The 20,837-nt window shown below is 35.4% G+C and overlaps 1 protein-coding gene across 1 annotated transcript in view; it reads left to right on the plus strand.

Annotated features, from left to right (window-relative positions):
- LOC108739814 (growth factor receptor-bound protein 14-like) overlaps nt 1-20,837 on the plus strand; it is a 117,535-nt gene that overhangs the window by 1,732 nt on the left and 94,966 nt on the right. The window contains 1 exon segment of the mRNA XM_018473878.2: nt 14,123-14,176. Coding sequence (XP_018329380.1) covers nt 14,123-14,176 — 54 coding nt within the window.

Below are 20,837 nucleotides of genomic sequence, written 5' to 3' on the forward strand. Positions count from 1 at the left end.
TATATCGTCCAATTTTTACGAAAGACTTTTAGCTAGTTATTTTATTTTTCTTTGATTCCCAAGTACCTACATGCAAAATAAATCCTTAAAATTGGCATACAGATTTTAGATAAGGATAGCTAGAAAATAAATGAAAACAGTATTAGGTACTAACCAAACTATAACTTTAGAAACAAAAGCAAAACAGTCAGAAATCCTACCGTAACCCTCCAAACTTACGTATGTACGTACACTCGACTCTTGTAAGTATATGAAACCACGCGAAGAACCTCGAAAACTTTCAGCATATTTGAAGTTAGTTTGTCTGGCGGTTCAGCTCAAGTAAAAGGGTACGATCTGCTTTAATTAAATTCGTGACATGTTGCAGTGCAAGGATAGCCTGGATAATGCCCTTGATTGAAAACGTGTTTAGTTAGAATCTCCGCTTAGAGCTATTTTCGATAAAACGCAAAAATAAAATTGATTTAACGATTCAATTGGACATGAAGAAAGACATAAATCTTTTGACAATCATATCAGCTCAAATACGTGACACTCATGGACGTATTTGCATATGGCGCAAAAAGGGCGGAAGAATTATTAGGGGAAGATCAACATGAGTTTAGAAGAAATAGAGTAACGCGGGGAAGCCATTCTAGCTTTATGTGTAACAATAGAGAAAACGATAGAAAAAGGAAAAAGATTTTACAAAATTATTGTAAATTATATAGTAAGTAGATATTATTTATTTAATATAATATACTGATGACAAGCTAATTGTCTGGGAGAAATTTAACACAAACATATGTACAAAATATTCGTTTTAATATAGGGGAAGAACGATCAATAGAATTCCTCTTTGGTCAATTCTAGTAAAATTAGAATTAAATAATATTCTAAGTTCATCCCAGTTGTGACCAGTCACATTTTGGTTACAACTAGTCTTTATGACAGTGAAAAGCTAGTTCTTACGTAAAAATTGCAGAGCGTGGACCGTGAATTGGGAAGGACGGTTTCACACTCTACCGGTGCGATTGACAGAAGATGCGGGGATCGTATCTATCGATCTTAGTTTGTTTATTTATTTTTACTTATTTTTTTTAACGCAAATACCTAGGGGTCACAAGGTTACGGTAGGAAAAGACAACACTCACGTTGCAGTGTCTTCTTTGATGGTCAACATTGACTATTCGTTTTGGACGTATTGTAATTATTGGAAGCATATCTACTTCCTGAAAGGAGTTTAGTTTTTCCCTGATCCTGTCTAATCCTAACTAATATAAATGCTAATGTGAATTTGTTTGTTACTATTTCATGCTTTAACTACTCAACCGATCATCATGAAATTTTGAACACACCTTGCCAGGGGTACAGAAAAGGACATAGGGTATTTTTTATCCCGAGGGATAGCAAAATTTCTTTTCATCTCGATAAAGTAGGACTGTATTTATTGTTATTCTGCGCAAAGTGTATGATTAACAAAACAAAATAGAAACTTTAGTTTTATTCTGATGATCTTAGTCAGGACTTCAGAACAAATTCATCAAATTATTGTATTTTTGATGATCGTATTTAGGACATCAACGCGAGCGAAGCTACGGGTAAAACCTAGTTTATTATGAAACTAGTTAGGGTAAAAGTGATTTTGGGTATTTGGGTACGAGAGAGAGGTGATTGGACTGTTGGCTTGGATAAAAAAAAAAGAAGAGAAAAGGAAAGCTGAAACGTGCTCGGATCATGAAAAGATGGAGCTGAAGAAACAAAACTGGGTTAGCATAAAAGTAGAAATTATGGTTAGAAGAGAAAAAGACAGTGGTTTTGATAGAGCTAATGAAAAATGTAATAAGGAAAGAGACCGAAGCGAAAGAGGAAAGAGAATAAAGTAGGTACAAGGAGTTATTAAATAAAATAAGTGAGGTAAAAAAAGAATGTATGGTTAGTTGTATGGAATGGTTAGAAGTAGAAAAAGAAATAATAAAAAGTGATGTAATGGATATGCTTAAAAATGCTTAATCAGGCCAAAGACGTGCCATCAAATAATTTCGTCTCTGTGATTATTGGGAAAATAATAATAATATCAACTTAAACTTTTTTATTTACTACAAAAAAATAGGAACATTTTGCAATGTTTAAATTATACGTGTAATTTAAATTAAAGTAAAATTAGTGTGACTTTTGTTGTTGCAGATTAGACGACAAATAATTATGTTAGGGTTGTAAGATATTACTTTTAGCAGAATGCATGCTGAACTGGAATTATCTGTCAAACGATTTCTAACCGAGTTTTTAATTTTATTCATCTCTGAAAATAATTACTCGCAGGCATAGGTTGAGGAAAAAACATTGTTAAAATAGCATAAGCCAGCTTCTTCAAACAATTAAAAGTGTTTGGTAACGCATTTCGTGTTTCCAAAATTTTGTTATTAGCATTTTCACTTGTATTACCCGCCAATCTTTCTATTTCAATTAGTTTCCCTTGTTTCAATAAAGTTTTGGATCCATATTGAACTAGACTTTATGATTGATATTAGTGACGTGCCCAAAACATTGTGTCGCGTGCCACTAATGGCACGCGTGCCATTGGTTCGCCATCCCTGGTATAGGGGATAGAGACGAGAACAAGATGATGAGAAGCAGAAACTAAAGATTAGTAATACGGAAAAAGAAATGGAAAGAAGAAATAAATTGGTGAAATGAACCAACACCGTAGTTTTTGGTGTAGAGCTAATAGGATTTAGTGAATGGAAATGTAGTGCAATAGTACCGTTGTGTACCGGTTTATAAAAGTGATGGAAAGGATATTGTCAAGAATTATAGGGGAACAACGATCATGAACATGGAGGAATAAAATATATACAGATATAACCAAGAATAGGTTACAAGGGATAATTGTAGAAAATAATACTTTGAGCGAAACGTAATTTGGGTTTAGAAAATGAAGGGCTACAATAGATGCGATCTTTTTGTTATCGAATGTTATGCAATCAAATTTAGAATTAAACAAAAAGGATTTCTAATATTTGCCCATTCTAAATAATAGTTACAAAACTGTTGTAGCAGAGATAAGTTTTTTCAAAAACAATTGATGACAGCCAAATATGTGACTTTCCCGTTTAACCCTCATAAGTGGTCACTCTTGACGTCTCTCCGCTAATTCGGTGTAGTCCTTATTGTCTGTCACACAATTCGAGCCACCTGAATTTCTTATTGATTATAACTGAGTATGAAATGCTCACAAATAGAAAGACCGATACTGCATCGAAGGTATCTTTTATTTTCTTGCGGTATTCCATCCTAAAAATTTAACATAAACATAAAAGTTTCATAAGGTAATTGTTAATAAAAATACAGGGGCTGCATGTACTGTAATTTTACATCTAAATACAAGAAGTACTCTAGCTTTACAGGTAACAATAGAGAAAACGATAGAAAAAGGAAAAAGTGCGTACGTAGGATTTGTAAATTTAGAAAAAAGCTTTTGATAATGTTAAATAGGACAAGATGTTAAATATACTTAAAGATGTAGGGATGAGTTGTAGAGATAGAAGAGTGATACTTAGTTTGTATAAAAAAAAAACTTTTGGGTGTTTCATTCCTACCAGGCACTAATGCTGGTGGGCGGGCAATCCCTCCGGACTACGCCGGATGGTAGGGCGAAAGGCCCTCTTCAGCCTCCTTTCAGGAATCGTGGGAATGGGTGGGTGGTAGTTCAGGTGAGAAAGATGAGGCGGACGAAATGAAGACAGAAGAGAATGAAAGATTATCTGTTGAATATTATTGCCCCAGCATTTTCCTAAGTCATCTAAGGAAACCACGGAAAAACTCGCACCAGGGTAGACGGACCCGGAATCGAACCGGCGTCCTCCCGAATGCTTTGTTTGTATAAAGAGCAACTGGCAGTTATAGAGCTGGGGATGCAACGTAGAGAAGTAAATTTTAGGAAAGGAGTCAGATAGGGATGCACACTGTCACCGCTACTTTTTCATCCATACATCACCAACATCATTAAAGACAGTACAACTTAGAGATAGATATACAGGGGCAAAAGATTAGTATGCTTCGATTAGCATATGATATAGCAGTATTAGCATCTAGCAAGGAGGAGTTAGAGATAGCTTTAAATAAAATGAAAGAGGTAGAGTTAGAGACTACAGTATTGTATAAAAATAAATAAAAGTAAAACAAAAATACTGGTGTGCAAGGGAACAAAAAGTAGGGAAAGAGCGAATAAGGATAGGAGTCGAAAAATTAGAAGTGGCTGATTTTAGGTATCTAGGAAGTCAGATAAGTCAGGACGGAAGGAGTAGTAGGGATATAAAGCAGAGAATAGCGCAGGGTCGAGTCACCTTCAATTAAAAGAAGTCACTTCTATGCCCGCGAACAGTTAATTTATAAATTCGAAAAAGATTTTTAAAGGTGTATATTTTGAGCGCGACGGTGCACGGGTGCGAAACATCGACGATGGGTGCGGCGGAAAAGAAAAGGTGAGAAGCGTTCGAAATGTGGTGTTATAGGCGAATGATGAGGATACCGTGGATAGAGAAGATAGAAAATGAAGAGAATTAGAAAGAATACGAGAACAGAGGACTGTATGGAAGTCAATAAGAAATAGACGAGATAAGTTGGCAGGACATCTTCTCAGGTATGAAGGTCTAGTCAGAAATATAGGAGGCAGAAAGGAGAGTTAGGAGAGGTAGAGGTAGACCTAGGTTAGATTACTGTTCATAAATAGTTGAGGATGTGGGTTGCTCTAGTTTTAGGGAAATGCTAAGATTAGCTTTGGATAAGAAAGAGTGGAGGTGCGTGTCCAATCAGTCTTATGATAATAATGATGAGGCCCCATTGGAAGAAAGGCCTCCAAGTCTAACGTCTGCAGAGACCGATAAGGTATTTAACGTGTTAAACATGTATCAATAAACAAATATACAGATAGACTTCCCCATACTAATAATTATTATTTGTGGTAGTTTGGAGCTTTATACGCTTGTGTACTCGTTTAGCTTGTACGTTATTGCGTGTTACGTCAAGAGTGCTTAGTCGTTTAAAGTACTGTCGACTAGCTATATTTTAGGGGATGATCGTTTGTTTTGGTCGACATTGCCCTAGGGCGCCAAATGCGCTTGTCGCTAGTCGGTGACCCGTTATTCTCATTTTCATTCCCGTTTCAATACGTCGACGCTAGCGGCGTCGCTGACGCCACCGTCGCCCTGCCCTGTCTCGGGTCGATCGCCGCGACGCTGCTTTGGCAAACGCGCATTCACTGTTTTTGGCAACGCTGTGTTTTAATTAGGGTAAAGGTCAATTGTTCTACTTCAAAACTTTAACAATTTCCGCATTTTCCTTGAAAGGTGTTACAATTTTATACCACACAAGGATTAAAAGAGTTTTGTGAAATGAGTTTGCTTTTCAAAGTTATTTCAAAATGTTTCATCAAGAGATGATGGAAGCAAAAATCAACTTCATTATGAAAGTAGATATTGCTGATCGTAACTTTATTTACATCTTGTATCTGGTTTATATTTTGGAAATGTACTTTCAGTTTTTCGTCCTTTGGAGACTTAAAACAGTGTCAGTGGGCCTTGAGTTTAGCTTGTTTAGTTTACACGTAATTTCTGCACTGGCCAAGAGAAACACGTGTTAAATTTAAAGTTTGTAGGCTTCATTGTGGCGTCTTTAATTTGTTTGACACTTTTTATTAATTTGATAAACAACGTTTATGTTGGATGCTTGCAAATACTGAATAGTTAGATTGCAATGACCTTTCAGGTCTGGATTAATGGGGTTCTAGGTCAAGAACACAAGATACAGGAACGAGGACAATAAATATTGATCTTCAAAGCACAAGTTAGATATTGAGCCAGTTCTTTTGCATTACCTAACGTTTTGAATTGTTTAAGGAGGATCGGTAGATTAATACAGTGAATTTAATTTATTACGACCCTGGTTGTAGCGTTTGAATTTAAAGCATACTTTAGTACAAAATTCATGTGGCTATAGCGACTTCGGATGTAACGCCGTGTTCGGATGTAGCGACTGTTTTTAATTAATCGTTTGTAACAAATTTTTAGAAATCTCATGCAGATATAGCGATCAGAGTAGGCCACCAAAGACAGAGCTTTCTTATCTTTCGTTTTTATCCATACAGATGGTTAGCAACTGTGGTGACTTTTACCGTTTGTTCATAGATATTAAGTAGCTTTATCGTTCGGCTACAAAGTGATACTGTGTTTAGTAGTGTAGCTCCTAGATGCACATTCACAAATGAAAAATGGTAAAAACAATGCTGATTTGTGCAAAGAATACATTGTTTCCCATGTGGAAAAACTGATAAAATGTTAGAATGCTTTGAATCTAAGTTCTTAAAAATAAGAAAAACCGTAAACCAACGTATCAAGATGTCGAAAATGCCCTTCTAATGTAGTTCAAATTTCAAAAGTCTGTATCACTTTACCATCGCTTGTAATGACTGCCGGATATAATGACGAAATTACAGTGGTCACTTTATCGTCGTTATACCCGAAATCCACTATATATTATATGTATATAACTGTTCTATACATACAGACGGACTGTACGAGTTTTACAAGATATTTGTTCTAAAAAATAAGACTATTATAAGTTTTGATTAATTTTTAATATTTAGTTCTAGTTAACAATTAGCTTAACTTCCCCTGGGACAAAAATCTTAACTAGTTCAGAAGAGGCGGGAGATCATTCTAGCTTTACGGGTATCAATAGAGAAAACGATAGAGAAAGGAAAGAGTGCGTACATAGGATTTGTAGATTTAGAAAAGCTTTTGACAATGTTAAATATACTTAAAAATGTAGGGATGAATTACAAAGATAAAAGAGTGATACTTAGTTTGTATAAAGAGCAGCAGGCAGTTATAGAGCTGGGGCAGCAACGTAGAGAAGTAAATATTAGGAATGAACAGGGATGCACACTGTCACTGCTACTTTTTAATCTATACATCGAAGACGCGACCAACATCGTTAAACACAGTACAACTGTAGGGATAGATACACAGGGACAAAAGATTAGTATGCCTAAATTTGCAGATGATACATTAGGAGAACAGCCGCATGATCTTCACTTTGTCCGCACAGGACTTAAACAGTGTCCTGGTGCTCACTCCAAATCACTGACTATGATTCTTGAGCTGATCCTGCAGAATAATATGCTTAAAACATAGCAACGCAATAAGCGCGTTCTTAAGGAAATTTTTAGAGGTCTGATAGTTAACACTTTTTGTATCTACATTTTTAACAGGTGTTCGTGCTTGCTCTATTCTGCTTTTGATTGCTCGAGTTAAGTCCGTTTTCTCATTCACCAGCAGCTCATATATTTGTTTGTTTGTACTCTTTCTTCATTTATACTGATATCTATTAAACGGTCAACTGTATTTTTGTTTCTGTTGACAATTAACCATTTCATTTTCTTTACATTTAAATTTAAATCATCTTTATCTGTTGCTAATAAGATGGAGTTGTCGGCATATTTTGGATTGCTGATGACAATTCCATTAGAAATTATACCCTCTGTTCTTTCTTCGTAGGATTCTCTAAAATATTTTTTTTCTGCACACAAATTCAAAAGGGAGAAAAACAGCCTTGTCGAGCTCGTCTCATGATAAGAACCTCTTCAGATGTTTGACCATTAACTCTAAGTCTTGGAATGTGCCACTTTTTCAATACCAATAAAGTGGGCAATTTTTGTGCCTATTTTTTTTAACATTGAAACAACCTATTAGGAAATGCGGTTATCTACTTATCACCTATTGTCGATCCTTTTAATACGAATAGCCAAATGTACCCACATTTAAAAAAGTTAAATTTATTAACATTCACCATTTGCCGATTTCAATTACCTTCTGCATTGGTGGGAAATTGGGGGATGATAAAAAAGCTACTTAACTACATCTTCAAGTGTGGCTATTTGAATTTGTTAACCTTTTAGTTTAAACAATTGTGTATGTAGATAAAGTATTGAAGGCTGGCCACGTGAAGGAGTAATAATCTCCAAATGTAGTAAATGGATTACATTATGCAGTTGTGACCTTTGCCGTTAGCGGTACTGGTACAGGATGGGTAAGGAGGTCGATATGAGGGGTGGAATTGACCTACAGCAGCCAGTGCAGGGGGATAAAATGAAAACTATGCGATGGCGGTTCGGTTTGGCTGGGTAAAACGGTCATCGACGGGCTATAACTGGGTCGGCGAGACGTCGCAATCATAAGGTTGCGCTGCCTCTCTTCTGTATCGTCGTCGTCGTCGGTCGTCATTGCCGATGCTGCCGCCGCGGCGTCCCTTATCGATTCCCGATAATACTACGCACGGACGTCGTAGTAAGCGTCGCCCTTCCCCTCCTCCAGCAGGATGCGCGTTCTGATGCTACATTAACCAACCTTTTGGCGGGTAAATATTTATAGCTTACAAGTTCGCTGAGGCCGTTTGTTGCGTTCGTGTATTCGCGAGCGTCGCGGTGTCCGGAAGTGCGTTGAATACCGTTTTTTTTTTCTTCTTAAAAACCGTGGAAACGAGTTTTGTACACATGATATTGTTGACCGCCGATTGTTCGTATTGTTAGAAACGTTTATCGTTTGTTTTTTGAACAGGGAGACGTGGAAGTCTCGTGTTGCCGCAACAGCGTAATAATCGTAGTTGACCCTACGTTTTGAATGTCGGATGTTGTGTGAGGTAGGTGTTCACATTCCATTGACGGATTTTCAAATAGTGTTTACAAATAGCTAATTTTTCATAAATACTCTGTGGGGGGTTGGTGGTCGCGGGTAGCGCGTTGCAACATATTGTACAACAAGTAATTGTGTCACGTTGCACAGTTTTATACAGTACAGGCGAATTGAGAACCGAACATACAGATATTTTATTACATGCGGTCGTCAAAAGGGGGCATTATCTTTTGAAAAATACGATCTGGTATTGGGAAAGGTCATAGGACGATGAGCATAGGGAATCGGCCCCAGAGAGAGATACCTGTTTTTTTTTTAAGGGTACATTGGTACTAATGCGATGCATTAATCCTGAAAATTTTAGACCTCTAAGTATCTATTTTGGTTTCTGAATAAATCCAAAAAGCGAAAAAGAGAAAATATTTTTTTTCTCAAAAACAGCTTAGCCGATTTTAATGAAATTTATATACGTTATAGAGACGTATAAGGGCTTTACTCGNACAACAAGTAATTGTGTCACGTTGCACAGTTTTATACAGTACAGGCGAATTGAGAACCGAACATACAGATATTTTATTACATGCGGTCGTCAAAAGGGGGCATTATATTTTGAAAACTACGACCTGATATTGGGAAAGGTCATAGGACGATGAGCATAGTGAATCGGCCCCAGAGAGAGATACCTGTTTTTTTTTAAGGGTACATTGGTACTAATGCGATGCATTAATCCTGAAAATTTTAGAGCTCTAAGTAATTATTTTGGTTTCCGAATAAATCCAAAAAGCGACAAAGAGAAAATATTTTTTTCTCAAAAACGGCGTTATAGAGACATATAAGGGCTTTACTCGGAAAAAATAACAGCACATAATATTTATAATAATCATTAAAAACAGGCGATTTTTTCCGAAATTATTTTTTTTCTTTACGATAACGTTCTAGAACAATTTTGAAATAAACTTCTTTGTATGTCATTACCAATGTAGAATAACCTCTCCAATCGTTTCATCGATCAAAAAGATACGCTATATTCAAAAACAATAAAAACCGATTTTTTTATATAACGATTTATTTCAATGTTTATACCTTGAAATTTGTAAGTGCAAATAACATTGAATATTGAAAACAATAATGTAAAGTTTTTATAAACTATAATATTCAAAAATTAATTATAAACTATGCAGTCCCTTGGTGCTGTGAAAAAATGAAACATGAGTCAACGCAAGATACAACAATTTGTGCCGCATATGTTGACACTCACCCTTAAGGGAATTAAAACCTATAGGCTTTAGATTACTCCTCGCAAATAGTTAAGGATGTGGGCTGTTCTAGTTTTAGGGAAGTGCGAAGTTTAGCTCAGGATAGGAAAGAGTGGAGGTACGTGTCCAACCAGTCTAAGGACTGACGACCTTATTATGATGATGATGAGGCTTTAGGGTACTTCCCTTTGACCTACAATCATGAAATTTGGCAAGAAGCAATATCTTACAGCACAAGTAAAAGGAAAAACCCGAAATCCGTAAATTTATAGTTACATCACAAAAAAAAATATTTTTTAATTAGAATATTGTAATCACACGTTTTGCGGGCTAATTTTGGGGAGAAACTTATAAAATATATTCGGAAAAAGCGGAAAATATCTTCCAGACCCAATTTTCGTGACGAACGAAGTGTTTACATACCTACAAGTTTGTATGAAATCCTTAGTGCGGAGTCCGATTTGACCGGTTTTTTTGACTAGGCATATAGCTATTTTTTTTTAATTTTTATAGGATATATTGAAAAATAAAAATTGTCTGTATAAAACATGTTTCTTCCTCGGTTTTTAAAGTCTTGAAAAATCGAACTAAGATGTTTTCATAAACATTGTAGGAAAAAATATTGTCACAAGCATATAGGCAACCCAACATACATCGTGGCAAAGAAAACCACGATTCTAGACGGCATATATACTAGAACATTCTGGAACACATGAATAGTTGTCGCGAGATCGAATGAGCTGCATGAGTACGAACTCGAGGCGATATAAAAGCGAATAGGTAACAAAGTGTTCATACAGCGGTCAATTGATAAGTAATAAGTAATAGAAGTGTTAATTAGACAGCAATTAGTTAAGTAAAGGTAGTAAAAGTGCGAGGTGTATCAATACGTGACAATAATGTAGTGACGAAAGGCTTTCACGGGCAGAATCTATGTCGTGGTCTAAATGAACTGTTACGTCCAGACGTTTTGTCAGCAGTTGGGATTGGCATCTTCAGTAGTGCTACGTTGACAACGTGGGTAAAGATTGAGTTACATTAGGTTAGTTTAGGTTAGGTTAGGTTAGGTTACATTAGGTTAGGTTAGGTTAGGTTACCTCGAAGTCTCGGCAACTATTAAAATAACACAATGAATATAATGTTATATTAAACGTGTTTATGCCTGTAGTGGCGCATCGAAAGCGTGGCAACTTTTCATAACTTCGGAGTCATAAATGATCCTACGAATAAGATGCTCTTTAAAAAGAAACTCCATACCCATTAGAGATCTGTAAAATGGTTTTTTAAAAGTATATAAATACAAAATGCAAATATTTTTTTGATTTGTCATTTCAAAGGTAAAATGCAAAATAGATTTCCCTTTTGTATTTTAAAAGTTAAATGCAGAATACGTACTTTTAAAATACTTTTTTCAAACAACTACTTTTTTGCAATATTAATTTGAAATCATTTTTCGATTTTGAACCACTACAAATTTCCTCAAATTAATGAGGAAAATATTTTTGTTGTTGTTGTCACCCCCCGGCGGGAATCGAATCCGTAAAGCCAAAGGTCCCAGGTTCAACTTTTTTGTGGTACCAATTTAATTTTCTACATTTACTTAAGTATAAAATATTTTTCAAGAAAATCTTGCAGGCATTTGCTCATTTTTAAAATATTGGTGTTTTTCTAGACTAATAGTGGTGTGTGATTGAGTTTTTCTATCTTTATGTTATAGTTTCTTCAGTTCAGCAACAAATAATTCTTCTATATGCTCCATTATTTGCCTTGGTTACCCGTTTTAATTGGAAAAAAGACACTGATGCCAAAGTAGTCTGTTTAGCGTGAAAGATCAGAGCCAAAATAGGGTTGCAAGTAATTTTATTGTTGTAAAATCAAGATCAATCATTTTATATCAAAATATTTACAATCCCATTTTGTTTCTGATCTTTTACAGATTATAATAAGAGAAAGAAATGACATCCACAGTTTCTTTAGCTTTGGGTTCATCTAATTAGTGAAGTTTTTCTAATTTTTTTCTTAGAATTTTAGTTTATACTCATTTATTAGCAAACCACAATATCTTGCAGTTTTCAGTTTTACACAGCTGACGTATATCCATTCGATATTGTTTTGCGGGCTGTTTTTTCGTAATTCATAGAATTTCGTAGTTCCTTGCTAAAGGTACGATAAGCGGTGATTTGGCAGGTGCTGATATCAATTTGGAACTTCAAAATTCCACGAACCATTACATTGAACCCGAAAAACAATATCGATCCAATATTTTAGATTATCCATTTCCAAGGAGTTTAGAATTTTTTGGGCTCTTTTCAGTTAATGAATTAGAAGGCATTAATGGAATGTCTGTTTGTTCCCTTTTTAAGCTTCTAATATACCTTCAAAGGTCAATGTGAGCAACTTTCATTCATCATTTTATACGGTGATATTAGCAAAACCTTTAACGGCAAAAATTTATTTTCCATTTAACAAATAGAAAATACGTTTGAAAGAGTATTTTAGATAAAATACAAAAACCTTTTCTCCAAAAACTATTTAAATACAAGATAAAAATAGGTATTTTTTATTTTGTATTTGCATTTAAATAAATAAATAAATTCAATCTCTGACACTCATATACACACACACACACAAGGATGTGACAAAAAAAAATTGTAAAGGTTCCGAAATTACATAATTAGGAACATTCTACCTATTGTTTAAGACGTAAGTCAGGTGTTTTTTAAATGTACGAATACGAGAAGTCCAAATGGTGAAATATTGCTCATTTGTAAAATTTTGATATCCCTGAAATTCTAGCTGCCCTAAGGCCCTGGACCCACGGGTCTAATATAAGTGTAAATCTAGCACTACGTGATTCGGTATTGGTCGATTTTTTTGCGTTTTTTCTTTAAATGTTTGTATTCGAAGCTATGAGTAAAATGCGTGGAAGCGTAGCTTCGTTAAAATTCAGTAGATTTTATTATACGGAAATTATAGCTGTCTTGTATGTATAATGCATAAAGATTATTACGCAATAAAAATTCACATAATCGTAAAGTAACATAAATTCGGCGAATATTATAAGCATTTACCGACTCGACTCTGGTAGTAATGATCGTAATAAAACGTGATTAAAAATGTAAATGTTGCAGCAGTTGAATTTACCGCCCCCTCTACACATAGAACATTTAAAGTTCGCTCGTTATGCTGCTTATACCAACTTGTAAACAAAAACGGGTTAATTTTTAATTGTACCTACAGTAGAACAATCGGGGAAGTTTCTCTTTTGTTTTTGTTTTTGTTTTTTTCAGACATAATGGTGCTGTATATAATCAATCGGCGAATGCACTCCTGAATCGAAAATAGGGGTCACAACATAGGGATTTTAATGAAACGTTGCAAATAAAGATTGATGTTGTAATGCTCGTGGGTTTAAAAAAATTAATTTCTAAGACTGATAACGACAAAACTATTTATTTACACTAATTATTAAAGAACTTAAAAAGACTATTAAATTATTACTAAACTTAGGTGATGAATTATTCTATTTATTTACACTACTGTTGACATATCACTATTCGCTGCGCTATTTATTTCACTGCTATCACTGTCAATTTATTTCTCGATTCACTTCTGCAACGGTCGATTTATTTCTTTCCCTCTCGGCGATCGACTCTTCCTTTAAATACTCTTTTGTTTACTTTCGGGAACCTTCTGGAAACATCCGGATAGTTTCTTTTTTCTTTGAACTGTTTAACTGCTTTCCCAGAATGCAGATACGACACACACATTTACAAATACGGAGCACATGAACAAAGGCGCCCGCGGCTTGTCGGCGAATCGATAAGTCATTCACGCACACGTGTGACCGTTGTCGTTAGTGCAATCTACGTAACTAAGGGACCGTACCCATATTACGTGCCGCATATTTTACAGTTTTTTAATCCCCCTCCCCCCTTGGTGACCTCCCGTAGTATATGCCAAGAGCCCTCCTCCCTCTCTAGTTTTCATAAATATGGTTTTAAATCATTTTTTGCAAACAGAAAGTTTTGAATATACCTTGAGGGTGAACTCACTACTACCCTCCTGCCAGCGGCCGTGATTTATATGTTAGGACAGGATAGGGTTTAATGAAGTAGATAATAGTTAGGCAGTACTTATATTATAAATTTTGTTACTTAAAAGGTTTCTCGAATAATTTATTTATTTTTTTAACAGGTAAATTAGATGCAGGAGCAGGGGATATTTGCTTGAAAGAACGTATTTTGGGGGGTAAGTGTACGTTTTTTATTTTTAAGTTATGATTATTACGTTCGTGTATTCTCTGTGTTTGTTATGTATAACATTTTTCCGAAATTAAATTGTAAATAAGATTAGGACGAAAACATTCACTTTAAAAATATAATTTCTTTGGTAAATTGTTAATAAGTAACGCGTTAGGTTGGTTAGTGTCACATAAACAAACTACTTTGTTTACACAGTTTATCTTATCAGTTGAACATATCCTAGGAAGGACGGGCATTCAGAGAGTGCACTTTGAAATGCACTGGAAAAAACGTAAGGTAATAAATTGTTGCGTATTTACTTATTTTTGGATACAAAGTAGTTTACTATGAAGTATTGGCATTAGGGTGCAATCCATGGTTTACTCATAACCACAACTGTTTTTCAAATGTATAAGTAACTTCATTAAAGACAGTACAACTGTAGGGATAGAAATACAGAGGCAAAAGAATAGTATGCTCAGATTTGCAGATGATATAGCAGTATTAGCATCTAGCATGGAGGAGTTAAGAGATAAAAAAGGGAGTGGTATTGACAAAACAGTGTTGTATAAAGATTAATAAAAGTAAAACAAAAATATTGGTATGCAAAAGAAGAAAAAGTAGGGAAAGAGCTAATATAAAGATAGGAGACGAAAAATTAGAAGAAGTGGCTGATTTTAGATACCTAAGAAGTCAGATAAGTCAGGATGGAAGGAGTAGTAGGGATATAAAGCAGAGGATAGCGCAGGGTCGAGTCTCCTTCAATAAAAAGAAGTTACTTCTAAGCTCTCGAATGGTTCATTTGGAAATTCGAAAAAAAATTTTAAAGGTGTATGTTTGGAGGGCGGCGCTGATGGGGGCGAAACACGGACTGTGGGTGCGGCGGAAAAGAAAAGAAGCGTTCGAAATGTGGTGTTATGGTCGAATGATGAGGATAACGTGGATAGAAATGAGGAGGCATTAGAAAGAAGAGGAGAACAGAGAACTGCATTAAAAGAAAAATTAGAAGAACTGGCTGATTTTAGATATCTAGGAAGTCAGATAAGTTAGGACGGAAGCAGTAGAAGGGGTATAAAGCAGAGGATAACGCAGGGTCGTGTCATCATTAATAAGAAGAAGACTTCTATGCTCGCGAACGATTAATTTAGAAATTCGAAAGAGGTTGTTAAAGGTGTATGTTCGAAGCGCGGCATTGTACGGGTGCGAAACATGGACAGTGGGCGCGGCGGAATAGAAAAGGTTAGAAGGATTCAAAATGTACTGTTATAGGCGAATGATGAGGATAATATGGATAGAAAAGGTTAGAAAAGAATAGGAGAACAGAGGACTCTATGGATGTCAGTAAGAAATAGGCGAGATAGGTTGGTAGGACACCTTCTCAGGCATGAAGGTCTAGTCAGAGACATATTGGCAGAAACGGAAGTTAAGTGGGGTAGAGGTAGACCTAGATAGACCTTTCGCAAATAGTTAAGGATATGAGATGTTCTAGTTTTAGGGAAATGTGAAGATTAGCCCAGGATAGGAATGAGTGGACGTGCATGTCCAACCAGTCTTAGGACTGACAACCTTATGATGATGATGAAGTGATGGAGCACTAAAATTTTAGTTAGAACACTAAATTATAGCGTATTTACTTTTCCTTTTTTCCTTGGAAATATGTCTAATATAATTTGTTTCACACATTTCTGGGCGATTTTAGGAATTATATATTCCTAGGAATTGTATACAATGACGGAGCTCATACATTTCCGGTAACACATACAACGTTTCATGGAATCCTTATTAGAGTAGAAAGAGGAGAGCTAGGTATAGTTGAAATTGTCTTTTTAAAGAGCAATTATATCTTTCCCTTACATAATCCAGAAATTAAATTAAACGATTAAACATTTTCCCATTCTTAGTCGTTATTCCGATGATTTGCTGTAGAAGACGCACCTTCACTGTTTCCTATTCAGAGGAAATCTTCGCATTTTCTCAGAACTGAAATAACCCACACAGTGGTATATGTATTTAAATTCACTGCTCCTCACTTTTGCCTCTATTGTAATTAAATTTGACCGCCAGTATTTCTACCATCATTGCCATATAAAATACTGTTAGTACTAAAAAAAAAAAATAACGCAATTGTGGCAACAAATATTTGTTTCAATTTACTTGGTTTAAGAACTTTTCTTCGAGACTGTTTTAATGCAAAAAAGGTAATTTGGATTGGTTTTGACTAATTCAGCGAATTTGGGAACTACAGTAAACCTTGCAACCACTTTTTTTTATTTATAACGACTGTAGAGTGTAGAACTCGATGGAGTTTAGATGAAAACGCAATTCAACTTGAGCGCGTTCAGATATATTACGACCTTAGTTGCAGCGACCATTCTGTTATAGCGACGTTCAATCTAAGTCCCTTGAATTTAAAGAATTTTAGTGCAAATTTCATGTGGCTATAACGGCTTCTGATGTAACGCCGAAATCGGATATAGCGACTGTTTTAAATGAATCATTTGTAAGAAATCCCAGATGCAGATATAGCGACCGAAATCGGCCACCAAAGACACAAAGAACTTTTTTATCTTTTGTTTACATTAACACAGATCGTCAGCAACTATGGTGACCTTTACAATTGTTTATAGATGTTCAGTTACACAGTGATATTCTGAGTAGCAACTGTCAAAGAAAAGGTGGAAATAATTTCAAAATTGAAAAGTGGTGAAAACTATACATTCGTTTCTGTATCTCTTTGGCTTTGTCTGTAACGACTTCCGGATATAACGAAGATATTACAGTGGTCCCTTCATCGTCGTTATACCCGAAATTCACTGTATTTGTGAACAGTAATCTAGTCTAGATACTTTTCTGCTCTTATTTATTCCTACCCGTGATTCTAATGCTTCCAACTACCGTTGATCTATGTATCTGAAGTTTCTCCTTTTTTAGGTAATACACCCGTTTTAATTTGCAACGGTGGTTAATATTTTTTAGTTTATTTACATCAGAATCGCACGCTAATAGGTCAACCTTAATATTCCTTTGACGTTATAACTTGACATTTTGAGCTGCAATTCACAAATTTAAATTTTAATTACTTCTTAAAATGACTGACACGTTTCCTTTATGAAAATAAATAAAATATACTCTAGTGTATTTCAAAAATTTACCAATCTTTGTAGGTTTTCAAAAACTTCATTGGTAATACCGAAACTTAGATTTGATGTATGCATTTAAAGTCTTTTACTTTTGTCTGCCAAATATGGGTCTGAGAATAAAGTAGAAGTGATATTTCCAGGTAAATTGGTTGTTTAAATGTTATCTGCGATAATACATTGTACATTTATGTGCGTTTCTCGGTTTGATTATAAACAATAATGTTCTGATAAGATTGTGATATGCTAATAAAGTATTCTACAAAATAGAAAATGGGAAATGGGATGTAAATAAACAATAACAGGAAGATAACAACCAACTATAATTTGCTAATTTTATATACGTTAGGTAAATATTTACAAGATGATATTAATATTAAAACAGATAAGAGTACGAGTGACAAATATGACGATATCGCTTATTTTTTTAGGAAATTTTTTGTTATTTAAATGTAATACATGTATTACATATACGTGTTTACTTTGGTTTACAAAACTTCATTTTTAGATTACAATACTTGTAAATAAAACATTTTGCGCTTGTACGCGTAGGCACATCATGGGCACGTGGATCTATCGAAAGTGTTTATATGACGTTCTATAGAGAACTCGCCTGGTAGTACTTTTTATAAATTATTGACTAAGAAGTCGATTTTTCTTGTACAAAAAATCATTTGATTTAGTTGTATTTGATCTCATCATCATAATAAGGTCGTCAGTCCTTAGACTGGTTGGACACGTACCTCCACTCTTTCCTATCCTGAGCTAATCTTCGCATTTCCCTAAAACTAGAACAACCCACATCTTTAACTATTTGCGAACAGTAATCTAATCTAGGTCTACCTCTACCCCTCCTAACTTCCGTTTCTGCCTCTAATATGTCTGTGACTAGTCCTTCATGCCTGTGAAACCGTCCTACTAACCTATCTCGCTTATTTTTTATTGACTTCCATAGAGTCCTATTCTTCTAATACCTGTCTATTCATTTCTAACCTTCTCTATCCACGGTATCCTCATCATTCGCCTGTAACACCACATTTCGAACCCTTCTAACCTTTTCTTTTCCACCACGCCCACTGTCCATGATGATCATAAGAATAAGGAATTCTTAAGTCCCAGATATCTAGACAGATATCCCAACAACAGGGAACACTGAAGGATCGTTTGAGGTCACTAATGGTCGGTAAAACCCTATGACTTCCCGGGGGAGTTCAGCAAAATAGTAGTCACCTTTCGCTTAAATTTACCTCCATAAAATGATTCAGTTCGAAATTATATTTTTCTGAGAGGTATGTGGCGTCAACCGCCCCAATTTTATAAGGCTAACCTACATCGAAATCACAGTGTAGTCAATTGACCGCGGTATTTCTCTCCAAGGATATTTTGGTCGAACCGTTACTAGGTTTATGTAGTTCACGAACCCATCACTGGTGATGTAGTCAATTGTTTCGCGAGATGTGTTGTATGTTGGGCATGTGTCCGATGAAATTGGGGGATTTTTTTGTTTTTATTATTTTGTCTTGAATCGCTATTATGAATCTCTCAGTTTCTGAGAATATATTTCCTTTCTTTAACCACATATTAGAAGCTTCTTTATCTATATGTTTCTGCTGCTGTTGGTTCGGGTATTTTCCATGAAGCACTTTTGATTTCCACATTTATTATTTTATTTAATTATTGATTAAAAGGTCTCCATCTTCTTCGAACCTAAAGCGCTTTAACAGTGAACGAACGAACTATAAGAGCAAACTGATTCTTGGAGGTAAAATCCCTTATTGACTGTTCTACCCTTGCAATCGAAGAAAACTGTAAGCAAAACCTTCACATTCGACCTAACTTGGCGCGTTTTTTTCGGTCTTGGCTCGTGCCGCGGCTTCCATTGGGATGGTTGAGCTTTGGATTCCACGTCATAACCATAAAGCCATGATTTGTCACCAGTTATGATCCTCTGGAGTAAATGTGGGTCGTCGTAGGCAGAGTCTAACAGCAACGATGTTGTTTTTGGTCAAAATTGAGTAATTTTGGTACGAATTTCGCGGCGACCCGTCTCATACCCAAATCATTGGTAAAAATCGAACAGCAGGAGCCAATCGACATGTTTAGGTCTTCAGCAACTTCTCTAACAGCGATTCGACGATTGGCCAATACTATTTTCTTCACTTCATCAATTTTTTCGTCTATTGTTGGCGTGCTCGGGCATCCGGCACTCTCTTTGTTATTCACATCTTCTGGGCCCTCTGAGAACATTTTGTAGCACCGATAAATGTTGCTTCGGCCCAAGGTAGCTTCACCATATGCCAGAGTCAAGATTCGGAATGCGTCCGCGTACTTAATTTTGTTTTTCACACAAAATTTGATACACATTCTTTTATCCATTTTTTGGAATAGGCAAAAATTGAAGACGAGGCAAAACACGTGCAAGCAAAGCAGCTGTCAAAAATAAACTGAACATTCAACATGACCGAACTTATCGGTATAAGTGAGAGACATGAGTACTAACGTAACGCCACAAAAATATCGAAAATTCGCGATACCTTTTGAAAAGACCTCATACATTTCTTCAACCAAATCTACCTGAAAATATCACCGTCTCCGAAAAGTGTTCTAAAATCATCCAAACTATGAAAATCTTTTGAACAAATCGTAACGCCTTCAGAAGCATTAAAATGCATTTATTGCTTTATAATTCATATAAAAATATTGTAGCAACCACGAGCGCGATTGTGTGCGATCGGACATACGTGTGTGTAAGCGGCTTATTGATTCCACGACTAGCCGCGGGCGTTTTTCTTCGTGTGCGCCGTATCTGTAAACGTGTGTGTCGTACCTGCGTTCCGCGAAAGCAATTAAACCGTTCAAAGAAAACGAGACTTCTCTGGACGGCTGGAGAATGTTTCCGAAAGGAGGTAAGGGAGTATAAAAAGGAAGAGACGATCGCCGAAGTGGAGTAGAAATAAATTGACCTTTGCAGAAGTGAATTAAGAAATAAATAGACAGTGATAGAAGTGAAATAAATAGAACAGTGAATAGTAACAGTAGTGTAAATAAATAGAATAATTACCTAAGTTAGTAATAATTTAATAGTGTTTAATAATAATTAGTGTAAATACATAGTTCTCTTCTTAAAAGGTAATTTGTTAAACCCACGAACATTACAATATAATTCATATTTGATTCTTCAAAACAGTATTTAATAATTTCTGGCATACTGTCAACGGTATGACGTAAAGCTGTAAATTTTTGTGAACTTAAACGTTTGGGAAACCTATCAGACTTTTTCCAAAGTTCTAACCAATTCAACATTCTTTGTGAAAAAACTATTTTTGGATCGTCACCATCAGCATGACAAGTGATAGATTTTTCGTATATCTCTTTTAAACGTTTCCCTTTCAAGGGTGTTTTTACGTTAATTATTTTCCACAAATTTAATTTTATTAAAGGTACTTCTAATATTACCCCGAATTTGTCATCGTAATATTTCGTTATCCTAATTATACTTTCATGTTCAAAATGATGTTCATACACTCCTGT

This window comes from Agrilus planipennis, unplaced genomic scaffold (genome assembly GCF_000699045.2).
Source record: "Agrilus planipennis isolate EAB-ADULT unplaced genomic scaffold, Apla_2.0 scaffold253, whole genome shotgun sequence".
In the NCBI taxonomy this organism is placed as follows: domain Eukaryota; kingdom Metazoa; phylum Arthropoda; class Insecta; order Coleoptera; family Buprestidae; genus Agrilus; species Agrilus planipennis.